At 47.4% G+C, this 17,366-nt stretch overlaps 3 protein-coding genes across 23 annotated transcripts; 1 reads left to right on the top strand and 2 right to left on the bottom strand.

Moving 5' to 3' along the window:
* Nucleotides 1-14: 14 nt before the first annotated feature.
* On the bottom strand, nucleotides 15-11,570 carry dcst1 (DC-STAMP domain containing 1). Of its 17 annotated transcripts, none has more exons than XM_054782320.1 (22): nucleotides 11,378-11,570; nucleotides 10,534-10,740; nucleotides 10,305-10,385; nucleotides 10,133-10,156; nucleotides 9,066-9,687; nucleotides 8,835-8,990; nucleotides 5,346-5,394; nucleotides 5,159-5,284; nucleotides 5,000-5,074; nucleotides 4,798-4,926; nucleotides 4,215-4,354; nucleotides 3,983-4,148; nucleotides 3,777-3,920; nucleotides 3,587-3,708; nucleotides 3,359-3,513; nucleotides 2,116-2,215; nucleotides 1,934-2,029; nucleotides 1,748-1,874; nucleotides 1,544-1,664; nucleotides 515-657; nucleotides 257-346; nucleotides 28-200 (listed from the first exon to the last, which is right to left on the bottom strand). In XM_054782320.1, the coding sequence occupies exons 7-22, from the start codon at nucleotides 5,359-5,361 to the stop codon at nucleotides 151-153; spliced, it is 1,800 nt and encodes a 599-aa protein (XP_054638295.1). In that variant the 5' UTR covers nucleotides 5,362-5,394; nucleotides 8,835-8,990; nucleotides 9,066-9,687; nucleotides 10,133-10,156; nucleotides 10,305-10,385; nucleotides 10,534-10,740; nucleotides 11,378-11,570; the 3' UTR covers nucleotides 28-150. The 17 variants fall into 17 exon arrangements, with proteins under 17 accessions (XP_054638288.1, XP_054638295.1, XP_054638291.1 ...); XM_054782316.1 differs by having other exon boundaries at nucleotides 1,548-1,664; XM_054782313.1 differs by having other exon boundaries at nucleotides 15-346; nucleotides 1,548-1,664.
* Nucleotides 5,020-9,990, top strand: dcst2 (DC-STAMP domain containing 2). 5 transcript variants are annotated; one of them, XM_054782326.1, is made up of 16 exons: nucleotides 5,020-5,325; nucleotides 5,943-6,202; nucleotides 6,284-6,454; nucleotides 6,539-6,640; nucleotides 6,713-6,907; nucleotides 6,976-7,041; nucleotides 7,102-7,315; nucleotides 7,391-7,548; nucleotides 7,624-7,788; nucleotides 7,857-8,024; nucleotides 8,097-8,197; nucleotides 8,850-8,995; nucleotides 9,061-9,179; nucleotides 9,245-9,338; nucleotides 9,404-9,472; nucleotides 9,545-9,990. In XM_054782326.1, exons 2-16 carry the CDS (start codon nucleotides 6,025-6,027, stop codon nucleotides 9,624-9,626), a joined length of 2,028 nt encoding a protein of 675 aa, XP_054638301.1. In that variant the 5' UTR covers nucleotides 5,020-5,325; nucleotides 5,943-6,024; the 3' UTR covers nucleotides 9,627-9,990. The 5 variants fall into 5 exon arrangements, 4 of the variants coding, with proteins under 4 accessions (XP_054638301.1, XP_054638298.1, XP_054638299.1 ...); XR_008572061.1 differs by having other exon boundaries at nucleotides 6,976-7,315; nucleotides 9,273-9,338; nucleotides 9,545-9,617; XM_054782323.1 differs by having other exon boundaries at nucleotides 6,976-7,315.
* Nucleotides 11,571-12,318: 748 nt separating the features above from the next.
* On the bottom strand, nucleotides 12,319-15,978 carry plin6 (perilipin 6). Its single transcript, XM_054782037.1, has 8 exons — nucleotides 15,748-15,978; nucleotides 15,011-15,050; nucleotides 14,743-14,941; nucleotides 14,171-14,253; nucleotides 13,809-14,046; nucleotides 13,562-13,743; nucleotides 13,195-13,461; nucleotides 12,319-13,097 (listed from the first exon to the last, which is right to left on the bottom strand). Exons 1-8 carry the CDS (start codon nucleotides 15,750-15,752, stop codon nucleotides 12,717-12,719), a joined length of 1,395 nt encoding a protein of 464 aa, XP_054638012.1. The 5' UTR covers nucleotides 15,753-15,978; the 3' UTR covers nucleotides 12,319-12,716.
* Nucleotides 15,979-17,366: the final 1,388 nt, after the last annotated feature.

Genomic DNA, 17,366 nt, shown 5'->3' with positions numbered 1-17,366 from the left:
GAAACATTCCAAAGAATTCTCATGAAATGACCACGTGACGTGTTTTATTGTTACGCTTGTGAAAGAGAAAGATGTGGAGACAGCGCCCTTTCCTGCCTCTCCTCAGAAGACGGGAGTACTGTGACCGCAGCTTCCTCACAGTCAGACACTTCACGTCGCCGAGGACACACACGAGTGCACGTGGAGAAACAGTCCAACACCTGCAGACAGACATAGTCAGGACCAGAACCACGTACCATATGGAGGACGGCAGTACCTTTGTACTGATAGGCGCTGTGTGTGTGCATGATGCTGTTTGTCTGAGCAGAGTGACGTTGTACAAAAATAACACTCGTGTCTTCTCCCTCTGCAACGCAACATGACAACACAACTACAACTACATGACAATAACGTGACAAAAAGGCAACAATAACCAGTAACAAGAACACAATAACAGCATACAGGAATGGAGGACACAGTGAAGTGACATCACCAGCTAGCATTGGAGTGGTGAGGTGAGTGTGGCCTGGAATACCTTGGGGTGGTAGAAGGCGGCGATGACCCTGCGGAGACGGTTGGAATAAACCTGCAGGCAGCTGAAGAGCGCCGCCAGCAGGACGCAACAAGCACAGCTGACATATGCGCTGACGGGAAGGGAGGAGGGCGGAGTCATGCACTCTAAGAGGCAAGGGGAAAGGGGTATTTCCACTTGGGAACACATGCAATGATCAGTGTGCAGTGGCGGTTCTGGCTTGAATGACTCCCTGGGCGGACCAAAACTGGTATGTATTAAGTTATACATTGCCACAAAACCCTACAAAATATATTGTATATTGATAAATAAGCAAAAAACAATTAAACACAACACAAATAGAATGGAAAATATTTTTTTGTAGTGCACAAATCCTTCACGTACAACCCCTCCCAGCCCTTCTCCCAAACTCAACACACTTCAACTTTTTCCAAACTACAGAAAGGTGCTTATTTCAAAAGCTCAAGCTCCTCTTGAACTGCACTTGACTTAAATCCACATTCACACACATCAAACTCTCAGTCAGGAAAAGAAATGAACGGCAGTTAGTCTATAGCCACCAAGTAACGTTAGCTAACTCAAATACATTCCATAATGTGGTGTACAGAAAGTGATGCTATAGCTCCATACCGTCATTTTTCACCCATTTCTCCTCTTCCTCTTCTTTCTAAATTGTGCACCTGATGGCTTTGACTTTGTCTTTTCCATATTTTGTTGACACAAATTAACAGCACTTTTATCATCATCTCCCACCTTCACCCAACTAGAAGTCAAGGCTACACCAACTCACAATTCCCTCCTTTTTATTTCACATTTTCCTAGTGAAATAACATGTTTGAGACATGTTTGAGGGCGCCAATCTACCACACATATGTGCTGACTTGAATCACTGAGCATCAGGAAATAGGATTTTTTTTTGTCCCCCCACAACTGCAGCGCCCTCTGGAGAATCCCGCCCTGGGCAATTGCCCATGTGGCCCATAGCTAGAACCGCCCCTGTCAGTGTGTGTGTGTGTGTGTGTGACCTTTAACCTACGGCGGTTGTCCGTGATGATGTGGACTTTGGACGAGCTGTTGAATGCCTCAACCGTCTTCCTCAGGAGGTGGGCCATCATGGACTCCCCATCCACTTTGATGTCCACCTGGTGGCTGCCTGCACAGACGACTATGTTACCCAAAATGCCTCACAGGACGCTACCATTGTGTGTGTGTGTTTGTGTGTGTGTGTGTGTTTACTGGTGAAGTTGAATTGAGTCTGTGTGTGTCTGCTGACGATATCCAGAACATGAACCACCGACCAATCCATGGTCAGCAAAACCACGCACACTACCAGCACACAGAGCACCTGCAGCACACCTGACAACTGACATACACACACGTTTACATCCTGTTTGCATGCGTGTGTGTGTAAGGTGAACATACCACTTGTTGGACTTCTTCAGGGTGAATTCTGGGACTCCAGGGGTCAACAAACTTTTGTCTGTCATGTGCACTCAGAGGCAACAAACAACGTTTACCCTGCACACACACACACACACACACACACACACACACAGTCAGTTAGACCAGAGCGGTTGTGATGATGACGATGATGAAGATCTCACCAATGTCTTCCTGCGACTGTCAATGGTTTTAAAGTATGTTGTGATGTACATGTTGTCAAAGTAGATGTTCCCTCGGAACTCACGCGTGTAACCCAGCGACCTAAACACACGTGTGGACATCAACGTGGCCATGAGGATAAGAATGATGATGAGGATGAAGATAAAAGATGAGGATGAAGGTAAAGGTGAAGATAAAGATGAGGATGAAGATATAAGTGAAAATGATGGAGATGAGAATGAGGATGAAGATGAGGACAAAGGCGATGGAGATGAGGGTGAAGATGATGGAAGATGAAGTTGAGGTTGATGATCAAGATTAGGATGAAGATGAGGACAGGGATGAAGATGAGGATGGTGATAAGGATGAGGAAAAAGACGAGAATGAAGGCTGGAGTGAAGGTGAAGATGAGGATGACAATAAGGATGAAAATGACAATGCGGATGAAGATGAGGAAGATGAGAATGACGATAAGGAGGAAGAAGTAGAGGATAAAGGTCGTGGTGGAGGTCAAGATGAGAATGGAGATGAGGACGATAACAAGGACAAAGATGAGAATGTGGAGGAAGATGGGGATAAAGATGAAGGTGAAGATGAGGATGGGATAGGGATGAAGATAAGGGTGAGGAAGAAGTTGAGGATGAAGATAAAGGTGAAAATGATGAGGAGAAGAAGGATGAAGGTGAAGATGAGAACAGGGATGAGGATGATGATAAGGATAAAAATGAGGATGAAGATGAAGGTAAAGATGAGAATGAGGATGATCAGGATGAGGAAGATGAGGTGAAGATGAGGATGATGATAAAGGTGAAGAAGCAGATGAGGATGAAGATGAGAATGGGGATGAAGAAGATAAGGATGAAGATGAAGTTGAAGATGAGGATGATGACAGGGATGAGGATGAAGATGAGATAGAAGATGAGGATGAAGGTTGGGCTGAAAGTGAGGATGAGGATGAAGATGAGATTGGGGAGCAAGATAAGGATGAGAATCAGGATGAGGAAGAAGATGATGGTGTAGATGACGATGAAGATAAAAGGATGAAATGATGATGAAGATGATGAGGATGAAGACGAACGTGAGGATGCAGCTGAAGCTGAAGGTGAGAATGAGAGTGAAGTGGAAGATGAAGATGAAGGTGGCAATGAGGATGAAGACGAACAAAAGGATTCGGATGAATATGGGGACAAAGATGAGCATGAAAATGAAGGTGAGGATGAGGATGGATGTGTGAACAGGTGTAACTGTGTGAAGACGGTGATGAAGGTGAAGGACATGAGCAGGTTAAGGATGTCCAGCAGTCGTCCCATCCAAACCGTCAGTCTTTGGAAAGAGCTTTGGATGGAGTGTGTGAACTCCTGGTCCAGGATCTGTCCCTCCAACATATCCTGTTGGAGCTCCTGAGAAAGGTGAGGGTGGGAGGTATAGTGGTGAGAGGTGAAGAGGTGATGAAAGACAAGAGGTGATGGAGACCTCCAAGACAAGGCTGGTGCTGAACTCTCTCGCGAGAAGATCCACAGAGTGGTTGAGACGGTCAAAGAGGCGTCCAAAGTTTCCCTCCACAGGAATGTGCTGCCTGCACCACGGCGTCATCACTGAGAAGACAACAAGAGCCACAAACGTTTGTCAAATGCGCCGATCGGCCGCCGTCATAATCCTTCACCTCTCATGACGTCGCACAGGAAGTGGAACTTCATGGGCACGCACAGGATGTGGTTGATGACGGGTACAGGGATCACGGTCATGCACTCCCTCCACTTGAGGCTAAACCAATCGGCACAGCGTTGGATGCCCTGGTTGACAATACCTGGACACGCCGCAAAAATGAGAATGATGATAATGCTGAAGATGTGAGGAAGAGGGACTCACTGTCACACTGCGACATGGTCTTGATGGCAAACTGTTCCTGTGTGAGGTTGCCGCCGTCTTTGGCCTTGAGCGAGTCGTACCCGTACTGACGAACAACTTGGTCTTGGATGAGCTGAAATTCCGTGCGGGCTTTGAGTGCCTCCGACTGGAACTTTGCCTCGCCCTTCTGAAAGGAACATTGAGAACTTTCACCTTCAAGATGGGTGGCCATGTGACTTCCTGCCAGCCTCACCGTAACTTCCTGGGCCACCATGAGAAAAGGTCTTACAGCGTCTCGCCACAGTAACTTGCTGTTGTGAAGCTGAAGGTCCAAGTTGCAACTCAGAGTCTCTGCAGCCGCCTGAATGTTCTGCTGGATGTTGGACACGGGACCTGTCATTCATTCATTCATTCACCCGTCATTCATCCACCATTAGGTCATTAATTCACTGATTTATTAATTTACCCGTGATTCATTCATTCAGTCAGTGAGTCACTGATTAATTTATTTAGTCGTCCATCATTTAGTCATCCATCATTGATTCATTCAGTCATTCAATGATCCATCATGCATCCATCATTTATTAATTCATTCATTCACTCAGCATTTATTCATTCAGTCATTCATTTTAGTCCCTAACCATCCATCACTGATTCATTCTGTCATTCATCATGCACCCTTAATTGATTTGGTCAGTCAGCCATTCATTCATCCATCATTAATTCAGTCATTTATTCACCCATCCATCCTTCATTGATTCATTTATTCAGTCAGTTACATCATGCATTCATTGATTCAGACAGCCAGCTTTGTGACTGAGAGGAGGCGGGTTTACCTGAGTAGAGCACGGAAAGGATGACAAGCATGAGGTAGGCGCGCCCGCGGGAGCCGAGCATGCTGGGAAACATCAGGACGACTGAGCACCTGAAGGAGGACGACACAGCCCCGCCCACAAGACACAACACTGGACACCCCCACAAGGACATTGACTGGAGGCGTCGTCTGGGATTGGATAAAACCACTTCCTGTATACTCACCTACAAAGACGCATCCCATGGCCAGTTTGAGGTGAAGGGTCAGCGGGAGGCTGTGTGCCACGCCCATGAACATGACTGTAGAACACGTCAAATGACTAGTCACATGACTCAATATTATCTGGTATCAACATTATCAGGTGACTTTGGAGACGTTTATACCCGAGCCGGTCAGCGCCCCAAACACGCCCCTGAGGATGACCTGAGCCGGCCCAGCCCTCTCCGAGCGGCCGACGAGGAAGCGATGCCAGCCAGTCGGGAGAAACCTCCTGATGACGTGTTCCACAGCTGGAACACACATAGGGCTGCAGAGGTTTTCAAGACAACAGGTGAGTCGAGGTTTACTTACTGCTGTGAGGCTTCATGATGGTCCACCTGATTTTTTTTCTCTTCACCTCCTGTGCAGACAGGTCACGTCATGAACAGTGTTTAGCGCTATTGTTGCGTCTTATGTGTCGGGCGTATAGGGTCACTCTTTGTAGGACAAACACTCACCAACTTGTGCTCTTTGGAGGCTCCGTTTATTCAACACAACATGTACCAACCACACTTTATTAACAACCACATTCACAGACGTCATCCATGCGCCGCACTCAACAGGCATGACTAATAAACACGCGCCAAATCAAACTGTTACACTATCACACGAGAGCGCGTGTATGGCCACATCCGTCATCAAGGAGTGCACGACAAAGGCTTGTGATGGTTGAACGTTTACAGCTTGTGTTGTTGTTATTGTTCCATTAATGAATCATTGCATCAGCATTGCTTGTCCAGTCCCGTAATGAGAGGAGTCACGTGCAGCAGGTACACTGACAATCATGGTTGTTGATGACGTCAGCACCCCTTGCCACCGTGAGATGCACTCAGCAGTGACCACCATGGGGTGCTGTTGTGTAAGTTGTAGCTTGCCCCTCCATTGAGGCGTGTGTCCTTCTTTCCAAAGGGCAGCAGGATGCCCTCGCTTCCAGTGCTGGTCAAAGGTCAAAGGTCACCTGAAAGAAGCCGGGCAGAGCCTGCTGGCGTTTATGTTGGGATTGCTGCTGGCATCGGCATACGGCGCCATGGTGATCATCCTGCAGAAGCAGTCACTGTGGGTGTGCGTCTACAGCACAGTGGGCGTGGCCACAGTGGCGGCCTTTGGGATGGGCCTGTCGGCGGACATGCGTGTCAACATCATGGTCATGTTGCCCTCGCTGTGCTCAGGTCAGTTGTCTCGCAAATGCTAAAGACGGTCCACGCAGGAGCTGGAGGCGGCGTCTCAAAAGTGCCTCTTCGGCATTACAGCTCACGGACGTAACTTCCTGCTCTTCCTGTGCACCTCACTGCTTCTGTCCGGCCCACTCACCAACATGATGGAGAACACAGAGCGAGCTGCTGCCAGCCTGGTGTGCGGTGGGGAGTTGGCAGCCAATCAGACAAGGGAGTGGATGCAGAAAGCAGCCACGCCCCTCCTCTGTAAGACCCGCTCACTCGCTGCAGCTCAAGCTAAAACTGGTTGATAAGTGTGTTTGTGCATGCATGCGTATATGTGCGTTGTAGCTGCTTTGGATCAGATCCGTGAGATCAGTCGCAATGCTGTCGCCACGGTAACAAGAGTTGAGAAGCTGATCCAGTCTCTGACCGACGCCATCCGCCATGTTGGTGAGTTGAGGACATGTGGGAGTAGCCTCGTGCCTGGTGTCCTCAGGTAAGCCCTGACCCCTCTCCCTGCAGCTCGCACTCTGAGGAACGTCCTCCACTTCCTGGTGGACATTGGAGATGTCTGCAACGCCAAGCTGGGCTCTCCACACAGGAAGTGTCAAACCGTCTTCAGGCAGGCCAAATCGGACTGCTCTGCCCAGCTGGGAGACTTCAACTTCCTGTGTGACATCGTGAGCGGCTTGCAACCGCTCTGCAAGGTGGCCAACGGTGTGTCACCTGCTTCCTCCCGCCTTCATGGACCACCGCATTTTAACTTCTGCAATCCTATTTTTCAGCTGCGACGCTATTCTGCACCATCCCCTCATACATCGCCACTCAGCTGAAGGAACGTCTGGTCGAGCGTAAGTCCGAGCATGTCTACCTCTTGGCCCGGCCCCTGACTCTTGCGTGTGTGTGTGCAGCCACCATCTCGGCCTTCCAGCGCATGAGGCGCCAGTTCGACTTCAACTTGACAGTGACGGCCATCTTGGAGGCGGACGTCAATGTGAGCCGCTCACTGGGCAAGACTGGTCAGAGCATCCTGGAAGAGCTGACCGCAGACCTGCGAGTCTTCAAGAAGCTGAGCGGCCTTCTCTCCTGGGCCAGCCCAGTCCTGCTCGCCTGCTCCTTGCTCAGGTGGGGAGATAACATGCTTGTGGCGACTGAGTTCTTGACGTGTGTGTGTGTGTGTGTGTGTGCGCGCATGTGCAGGGCTGTGCAGTACAGGCGCAGGTACTTGACCCAGATGAACTTTGACAACGTCTACATCAGCGCTCAGTTCATAGAGCTGGACAGTCAGGTGACTGCAGGGGGTGGGGCTTCCATCTTGCCAATCACACGCAGAGAGTCGACCATCTACATCACGCCGCGTCAGTACGCCATGCACGTCAGCGCCAGGAAGTGAGTGACAAAACCACGTGACCATGAGAGGTCTTTTCCCTCAGTGTCGCCGCAACTGACAAGCAGGGAGTGGCAAGCGGTCCTTGTGAGCGTGGCGTGGGTGCTGAGGCACACACTGTGGGCCGGTCTGCTGGTGGCGCTGGACTTTCTGGTCTTCTGGCTTCTGGATCAGGTGCACCGCCATGTCCAGGGCGACGTTGTGGGCCGAGGTGAGAGACGCCGCTAGCACCGTTGTGACTGAAGGTAACCGTGGCGGCCGTGTCCCCGTTCCCCACAGCTCCGGTCACGGTGGCGGTGCAGGTGAAGGGGTTGGGTTACACGGCGGACATCATGCGAGATGTGGTGGCATCGTTTAACGTCTTGCAGGGAGGAAACATCACTATGATCAGCAGCAAGTGTGTGCTGGTGCCGTCAGAGCCCGACTACGCTGCCAGTTTCGCCATAGGTGAGCAGCCGCAGGATGTGACATCAGCGTGGTGCTGTGATTCAGATCTGAGCTGCTTGAGTTTCTTTTCAGGCTTCCTGCTGGGTATGGCCCTGCTCATGGCGCTCGTTGGAGGACCGGTGCAGCGTGCCCGACGACTCATATGCGCTCATTTCCATCCTGAGACCGAGCTGGTATGTGCGTGCTTGTCTGACATGTGGTGGTTCTGAGTGGGTTCGGTTCTGATCAGCGGTGTTCACTGGTAAAGAACCACTTTCTGCTACGAAAGACATTCACCTTATAGCTGTCACTCATTCATCCATTCAGTCAGTCAATCTTTCCTTTATTCATTCAGACCATTGTTCATTCAGTCATCACATTATACCACCCATCCACCCGACATCCATCCATCATTCAGTCATTCATCCAGCCATCAATTATTCATTCAATCATGAATCATTCTTTTGCCACTCGGTCATTATTTCAACCATGCACCAATCATTCATTCATTCAGTCACCATTCATTCACTCATCAATTCAGTCATTATTAGTCATCTATTCTTAATTAATTCAGCCATTCAGTCATTCACATATTCATTCATTCAGCTCTCATTCATTTATTCATTCAGTCAGTCATCGTTCAGTCAGTCCTCAAGTGTTAGTGTCCATTATTGCGCACTCACAATTGCGAGAGTTTGAGTGCAACGTGTGGGTGTTGAAAGTGCACTGCATTGTACGACACTCAAAAGACCAAGGGGAAGTACGCAAGTGCACCAATTAAGACACACTAGACTACAACTAGTCAGTAATAGATCAAATAAATGAACTCACTTCCTGCTTTGTCAGGAGCGCATCTCCTTTCTGCGGCAGCTGATCCTGGACGAGAGGAGGGCGGTGGGAAGAGCACTAGTGAGGGCAGGGTCCAGGGGTCAAGCGCATGGAGCACAGCGAGGCGGCCATCTTGGCCGTCATTTAGGCGCGCTGTTGCTACGGTGAGATCTTGTAAGCGTTTGGACATTTGACTGAAATGACAAGCATCAATGCATGCGTCCACCAGCTTACCACGAGGAGGAGCGTACCTGTCCGACCTGCTGGCCGCGTCATCGGACATGTGTCTGGCCTGTGGCAGAAGGGCGGGGTTTGCGTCTTTCATCTGCGATGTACCTGAATGTCCAGGTAGAGCCAGCGAGGATGAATGGTTGCTTTGACGACACAGTGTCCAACTTTTGCATGTGCTGCAGGCCTGTATTGTCAGCCATGTTTCTCCAGTTTGGGCAACGTGTGTGATGCGTGTGCACGACCCTTGACCTTCCAGGAGTACAGCGAGGAAGAGATGTGAGTGTCGAATGTGACAAATGTTGGAAAAGTTGACGTGACTGGCTGAGATATGTTGTCCTCAGAGACTCCAGTGATGATGAGCGTCAAGATGTAAAGGGACGGAGCTTTATGGTGACTGACTGTGAGCTCAGGTGAATGGACCTCAAAGTTTGACATGTGACCCCACGATAGTAACACACCTTCTCTCCTTTCTGCCTCCTTAGCAAATCACATGCCAGCAATGACGGGGGCGTATCCCTCCACTCGACTGCCTCACTTGAACAAGTGACTGTTCACCTGACATGACCAGATGAGACATTCACCTGCGTAGGAGAAACAGTCCTTCCAACGACAATAGACAAGTTTCCTGAAGAAAATCAAAATTGATTTGATTTTGTTAATTCACATCATAATAAATGACATGACAGCACATCTTGAACAATAAACCAGCTTTGGTTAGGAATGACCACTTCAACAGCATATCAACGCAACGTGACAACGCAAACACAGCATTGCTGTGTTAAATACAACAAAGTGTGTGTGCACAGCAACATGACACAGAGCCACAGTGAATTATGACTGCTACACTTGAAGCACGCTTTTGACACGCTTGAAACACAGCAAGGCTTAATATATGATCGCAATCAGTGCTATACGGTGAGGTTCATGGCCGGTGAGACAGAGTTTTTTAAAGATGTTAATACAGGTTGTTCATTAAGAGGATAACATAAAAATACAGAATAATTCACTTTGGTTATTAAGTAAGTTACATACATTTCTACATTATTTCATTGTTATATACAGTAGCTTACCTCAGAACACCATCGATCCACTTTCTATGCCGTCATGGCCGGTGAGACAGAGTTTTTTTAAGATGTTAATACAGGTTGTTCATTAAGAGGATAACATAAAAATACAGAATAATTCACTTTGGTTATTAAGTAACATTTCTACATTATTTCATTGTTATATACAGTAGCTTACCTCAGAACACCATCCATCCACCTTCTATGCCACTTGTCCTCACTCGAGTTGCAGGTATGCTGGAGCCTTACCTCAGAACACCTTTTTTTTTTTTTTTTTAAAAAAGGAAAAAAATTTACAAACTGACATTTACACAACAAACAAATAACATAACCAGCACTGTAACAACATTTATAAAAATAGAATAGACAATATAACAGACTTTATGAACATCAACAAATGTATAAACCTTATCAAGCATTATTTCAAGGTTGAAAAAAAAAACTGTTTTGGCCTCGTTCTCCTCCTGTTGTTGATGTTCTCTCTCAGATTCTTTTGTAAGAAAGTCCAGAATGGCATTTTGTTGCATTTGACTATCCCACACTGGGATTGCAGCTTTTGAATGGTCCCGGGGTGCTGTGTTGTGTTGCAGAGACTTCAGTTGGCTCAGCATCTCCTGCAGGAATGACACAGTATGCGTGATTGGTGGGCTACAACTATTACCTCATTGAAAATACAATAGTAATAGTAGTATAGAAACAGTGTGCTGAAAACAAATGTTGAGTAATGGGACTACGTTAGACTCCAAAAGTTGAATAAACTTTGATAATGTGGTGTGTTGTCCACATATGGCCATACATCTTTTATTTAGCACACTTCCTGACCATCCATACTGTATGCTGATTACAATAAACACATCTCACCATGAGGATGTTGGTGGACTAGGGCGGCTAGAATTCACAGCAAACAGACTTCGCAACAATGCACATCATTACATGAGCGATTATATAGCTAATATAAAACGCGAATGTCACAGTACATAGACGCGTGAGCTCCCTGGTACTTAATAAATTACTTGATTACAAAAGTACTTAATAATTAACAGGCTAATGTGGTCGCTATCGAATGATTGTCTCGTCATTCATGAAATGCAGTAGATTGCGGTGAAGTTCGATATCGGCTTGGCTCGTTATCCTATACAACCAACAATTCGAAACATGGCGAATATTTACGTAGAGTAGCAAATAAGTGAATATCTAATCAAACATGGGTGACGTCACTGTGAAACTGAACAATTATACTTAATTACTTACACTTATACGCTTCTTTCGGTCTCGGCGTACCCACTGACAACCGTAGCTCCTCCGTACGTTTGTACACCCATTAGCGCCACTTGATTTAAGGAGAATTGGGACACCACTTGATTCTCGTGAACGCGCAAAACCTCGTGGTAAGGGTTGGAATTGGAATTCACCCTATTTTTTTTTTTTTTATCAACTGAAACGTAAGGAAGTACACCCATCCTATCCTTCTCCAGGAAAAGAAAGAGAAAGTCTGGTCACCTCCTCTGAGCTTGGCTATAAATCCTCCATCTTGGCAGTAAAATTCATTGAATAATTCCGCAGACCATAAAAAATATCTTGCATTTGATTTGTTTGTAAATCTAGCTGACATTGCTGTTTGTGTATTTCAATAAAATAACAAAAGGTGGCTTTTCCTCTGTGGAAGGTTGGCAGTGACAAGCACCTTCCAGCTCACGCAAGCCCGACCCCTTCGGTATGAAGTGAGTACTGCAAGTGCATCCTGTATGACATTTCTGTGTATTTTAATGTCTGATTAGAACAACAATAATGATGTTACACTTACATTAAATACATTACACGGGCTGTACAAAGTCAAGGTGTATAATAAATGTTTCTGCAGAATTATATTATTGGCCACATGCTGGTAAATAGAAAGGCGTCATGATTCACCTCAGTGAGTGCACTCAGACTGTAATCATCTCAGATTGGGCTTGCGCACTAAACTGAGACGAGACGCTGGCGGCAGCCTCATCTTAGTTTTCTGCCGTGTGTTTGATGACAAAATGTGCAAATTCAGTGATTATTACTTTAGAAAATATTAAACGATTGATGGCGAAGTCTGAGTTAGGAAGTGGGATGAAAGGCGGTGCTTGAGTAGCCACGCCCTCTTGCTGCGTCTTTGTGATACGTGTGATGAAAACGAGCAGTCACGTGTGGAAGGTGGTCAAAGCTTTATTGGCGAACATGCTAACAACAGACAACTTCAAATAAAAACACATCTCCTGCGAGAACCGCTACCACCTGCAAAGGCCCGTCACGTGATCGTGATTTGCGAGTTAGCGGTCAGCTAATCGTTTAGGCGACATCAAAGCCTGCGTGACACTTAGCCTCTTAGCTTAGCTGTTAGCGCACCATGTCGCCATCTTGACACTGTGCAGGTGGTAGCGGTTCATCAAGGCATCATCCACGGTTAGAAGAGTTTTCAAATGGCTCTGTTGGAGAAGGCATACACGTTCACCAGCGCTAACTGCGGCAGAGACGTGGCACCATTGAAGGGGGCGGGTCCTAACGTATCAGGAGGTGGTACTGCAAGCGGTGTCAGGTGATGAGGAGTGCGGCAGTGTGCTTATTAATCAGTGGCGCTGTTGGCGGACTCTTCTGCCGAGTTGGGGTTCAGGTACTCGAAGGCTTTCTGGCTCTGAGAGACAAACTGCTTGAGTGGCGTCAGGAGCAGCTCGGTGGCGGAGGGCCGGCGGTAGGGGGTGCCGTCGGCAGGGAGGGGGGGGCCTTCCACCTCCAAGTCCTGCTTCAAACTGGAACGCCGCCCGGAATTGCCCTCAGGACCAGGACTACGGACGGCCCGCGAGTACAGACTCGTGCGGCGCCGAGGACGTCCATCCATGGCCTTCAGGAATAGGCTGTTGTTGGAGCCACGGCGGGACGAGCTGTCGGCCCGAAAGTCCTCCTGCTTCAGAAAGTCCTCCACCTCCTTCTCAGAGGGCTGCTGGAGCTGACACACACCACATAGATGAGAACAAGGATCAGAACCAAGTGTTCGTCTGACCTAGACTAGTCTGGCGCAAAGACATGACTCCTAGTGGACTCACCATGTTGTAGAGTGGTGTGGCGTTGATGAGGAGCTGCAGGAGGATCTTGGAGAGTTCTTGCAGGTCTACAAGAAGTTGCTGGATCTGGACAGGCAACTCTTGAATCTGACGCAGTGGACGCAGCTCCACCAGCATCACGGCCTGATCTTTAACCCTCCCCAGTGTCAGCTCCTTGAGGTTCTCAGCCCGGTACACCAGCGCCACCAGCAGTTTTTGCAGGAAATGCAACAGGTCGCCCAGTAGCTCCAGGACCCGACCCAGACCAGCCTTCAGGGAGGACACAGCAGATGACGTTCACTGACTCGTAGTGGCATCTTCAGGAGTACATTGGTACTACAAGAATGACATGTTCTTCCTGCAACCTCACCGAGTCGGCGGCGTCTCCCAGCTTTCTGGAAGCTTCCTCCAGTTGCTCTTGCACCTTCATCATGCGGTGGTACAGGTGCAGACTGAGACTCAGCAGGAGACTTCGGACTCTTGTCCAGATGCTGGGCTCGTCGTCGTCATCCTCATCTTCATACTCTAGAACTCTCATCTCCCACTCGCGACCTGACAACAACAGAAGCCTTAAGATGAAGCGCTGAGACCCTAGCAGGTCACAAAGCGGTTCTCACGCAGAGTGGGTGGGAGGGGCAGGTAGTAGGCGGTGGCGTTCTCAATACGGCTTAGCGCGTCGTCCAGGCCCGACGTGGCAGCAAGGCCGACCTGAGATTGCTGCAGCTGTCGCAACACCACCCAGGCCGAGTGAGACAGGCGCTCCAGCTGGTCCAGAGCACCGTCCAGCCCCTCCACCATCCACAGCTGCACGTCGTCCAGCGTCAGGAACAAGGCGTCTTTCAGGTGAGCTATCACCTGAGGGAGGACACCAGTCAAACCCGGTTATAATGGTAACCAAAGGCTTCAACACTAAACAACAAAGACAACGACAAACAACATGGTGGCGCCGTGCTGGCGAGCATGGCTATCCTATCACCACCTCATCTGTGGACTGGTTCAGGAAGGGAAATGTCCTCTCCAACTGGTCAAGACCCACAAGAGCGAAACTGTTGGCAATTTCAACTGCAGAGGACACACAAGACAAGAAGTGTGTCACAATCTGGTATGATGCAGCATGAAGGAACAAGTGGCTTAATAGTAGTAGAGAGTAGCTTAAAAGCATTAGCATGGTGGGGTTCTAGGGCTAGCATTAGCTCAGGAATTCAACATTGTGGGGCACAAGCATTTGCAGGAGCTCAAGGGTTTAGCATTGTGGGACACTAGTGTTAGCATTAGATCATGGATTTGACATCATCGAGGACTAGTGTTAGAATTAGCTCAGAGATCCAGCATCATAGAGCATTAGCGTTAGCATTGGATCAGGCATTCAGCATCATAGAGCACTCATGTTAGCATTAGCACAGGAATTCAGCATCGTAGGGCACTGGGATTAGCTCAAGCATTCAGCATTGTGCTAGCATCATTTTAAGCAGTGGGGCCTAGCATTACAATCAGCATGTTACCATTACAATCAGCATGTTACATTAGTGACTATGTTTACGTCACACGGACTCTGAGGTCTCAAGGTCTGCATGAGGGGTGTGGCTCTCCTCATGGCCTCCATGGAGATGTTTCGGACGCCAACCTCAGCGATTCCTCCCACCAGGCCTAGCAGAGGATAACGACCCTTGACATCTGAGTAGACGGCGCTCACAGACTGCAGCACCGAGCGAACAAGAGGAAGGTGCGAGACCCTCATCACCACGCTTATCTGAACAGAGATCAAATCAAGTCGATTGATACGCGCTTGATGGACAGCATCGGAGGAGACGTTTCTCACCTCATGATTCTGAAGACGAGACATGTCTTCTTGGCCAAATCTGAGGGGAGCACAGAGCAGAGGTCAGAGGTCACAGGCGGGTGCTGCCACGATGCCACGAGGCAGTCAGCTGCTCGTTCGCATAACTCCAGAATGTTCCGCCGCAACCAGCGTGGAAATCGTGAATCTTTGAAAAACACAGGCTCGCACAAACGACTCTTTCAGCAATGTCTGGAATCTTCTCTCCTGCGTGATGCCTTCACACAGACATACGTGTCTTCACTTCTGACCATAGGCGTCTCTGGGTCATGTGACTGGCTGGAGCCCTACCAGGGTGTCCACCGTTAGCTGGGATAGACTCCAGCATAGATGGATGACACTTTGACATGAAACATCTGGTCTCTTCCCCATTAGGTAGAACAACAACACATTTTCCTACATTTTATGTACTGGAATGCAGCAGAAAGATGTCAGGTGGAATACATTGTTGTGAGTTACTGGGCCTACGTCAGAGCAAGAACTCGAAAAACATATTTTTCTGTGCCTCTCAAGACCTGCAACAACAAAGCAAACCACATCCAAAAAACTGAAAGTGAAAAAAGACCACACCCTGACTCCAGTCAAACGTCTTTAAACGTCAAAGGACTTGTGTCAGACCGTCATGGACAGAAAGACAAAGTTGCCTGTAGACGAGCTTCAAGTACTGTAAGTCACAAACAAACAAATCCATCAAAATCAATCAATGATCAGAGACTCACCCCATCGGAGAGGCTGTGTTGACAAAGACGAAGAAGTTTGTGACCTGCTCAGGATCTGCCAGGACAACTTTTGAAGAAGAGGTTCGCAACGCGATTGGCCGTCGCTCGGTGTGATGTCATCGGTGAAGGGAATCATTCTGCTGAAAGCCACAAACTCTTTTCTGCTTATTCCCAACCAGGGTTCACTAACGTGAAAATCATGCATAGTGTATATTTGTCCCGCAATAGTTTAACAAGTCCATGTGTGGAAAAGACACCAAGCGCAAGGACGTGTCCAAGGCCGTCAGGGACACTAGCAAGAAGAAGAAACAGAAAATGATCATCAGTGTGACTACAGCTGTAACTAACGATTATATTTGTAGTTGATTAATCTGGAGCTTGTTGTTTCGACTAATCGAGTAATCGGTCATGCCTCAGATGGACCAAATCAATATGAACCAAACACAGTTTGTGGTTTGTTCTGCAGCATATCAAAAAATAGGCAAAAATGTCAATGACTGTTTTCCAAAGTAAAAGTTGATGTGTGTGAATATAAAACATATAACAATAGGACTGCTTTCATGGATGACTAAGGAAGTAAAAAAAAAAAAAAAAAAATCACATCACATGTGAGAGGCTGAAATCAGAGGATATTTGCATTTTTAAATCAATCGAATACAAAAATAGTTGACTATTAATTGTTGCATTTCTATGTGTGACATACTCACACTGTGTATAATGTGTGCAACATACTTTTAACATTCCATAGTATGCTACGTGTAACACACTAACACTATTTTATTATCTTATGACTTATATTTTTACATTTATAAAGCTTTGTTTCATTATTAGTTATTGGTAGGGGTGTCATCATTCATGATATTCATATTCATATTCATATCATTCATGGAACGAGACGGGACGATATTTTAACGTTAATTTTAAGAAAACTACAACGCAAAAATATAGGACCGGACAAACAGACTTTTTAAATTAACTGATACATTTTGAAATGTTTTTTAACTTTGCATGCGTGACTTAAGCATGATGCTTGATGATCTTCTTTCCACAAATTCAAACAAAGTAAAAATGATAGCATTTAAAATCATGTGGCCAGCCTAAGGCGCACCTGTACAACAATCATGCTAATCTGCATCTTGTTATGCCACACCTCTGAGGTGGCTGAACTATCTCAGCAAAATAAATAGGACTTTACTCCATCCTCCATTTTCTATGCCGCTTATCCACATTAGGGATTAGCCTATCCCAGCTGACTTTGGGCGAGAGGCGGGGTACACCCTGGACTGGTCGCCAAACAGCCATTCACACTCACATTCATACCTATGGACAATTTACGGTCGCCAAAGAACCAATTATGCATGTTTTTGGAATGTACTCTGAGAAAACCCCATGCACGCACAGGGAGAACATGCAAACTTCACACAGAGATGCCCAAACGGAGATTCAAACCCGGGTCTTACCAATCTCCTGACTGTGTGGCCTAGGCCTTTTGTGTATCATAGAAAACGTTTGACATCTTTGGTTTCAGCTCATGAAAGATGGGCGCACAAACAAGTGTTGCGTTTATATTTTGGTTGATTGTATGTTCAGTTTCTCATTTTTTTAGGTGTATTAGATGG

This window comes from Dunckerocampus dactyliophorus, chromosome 7 (genome assembly GCF_027744805.1).
Source record: "Dunckerocampus dactyliophorus isolate RoL2022-P2 chromosome 7, RoL_Ddac_1.1, whole genome shotgun sequence".
Taxonomy (NCBI): Eukaryota; Metazoa; Chordata; class Actinopteri; order Syngnathiformes; family Syngnathidae; genus Dunckerocampus; species Dunckerocampus dactyliophorus.
The sequence above is the reverse complement of the archived record's forward strand: the minus strand, read 5'-3'. Positions and strand labels throughout refer to the sequence as shown.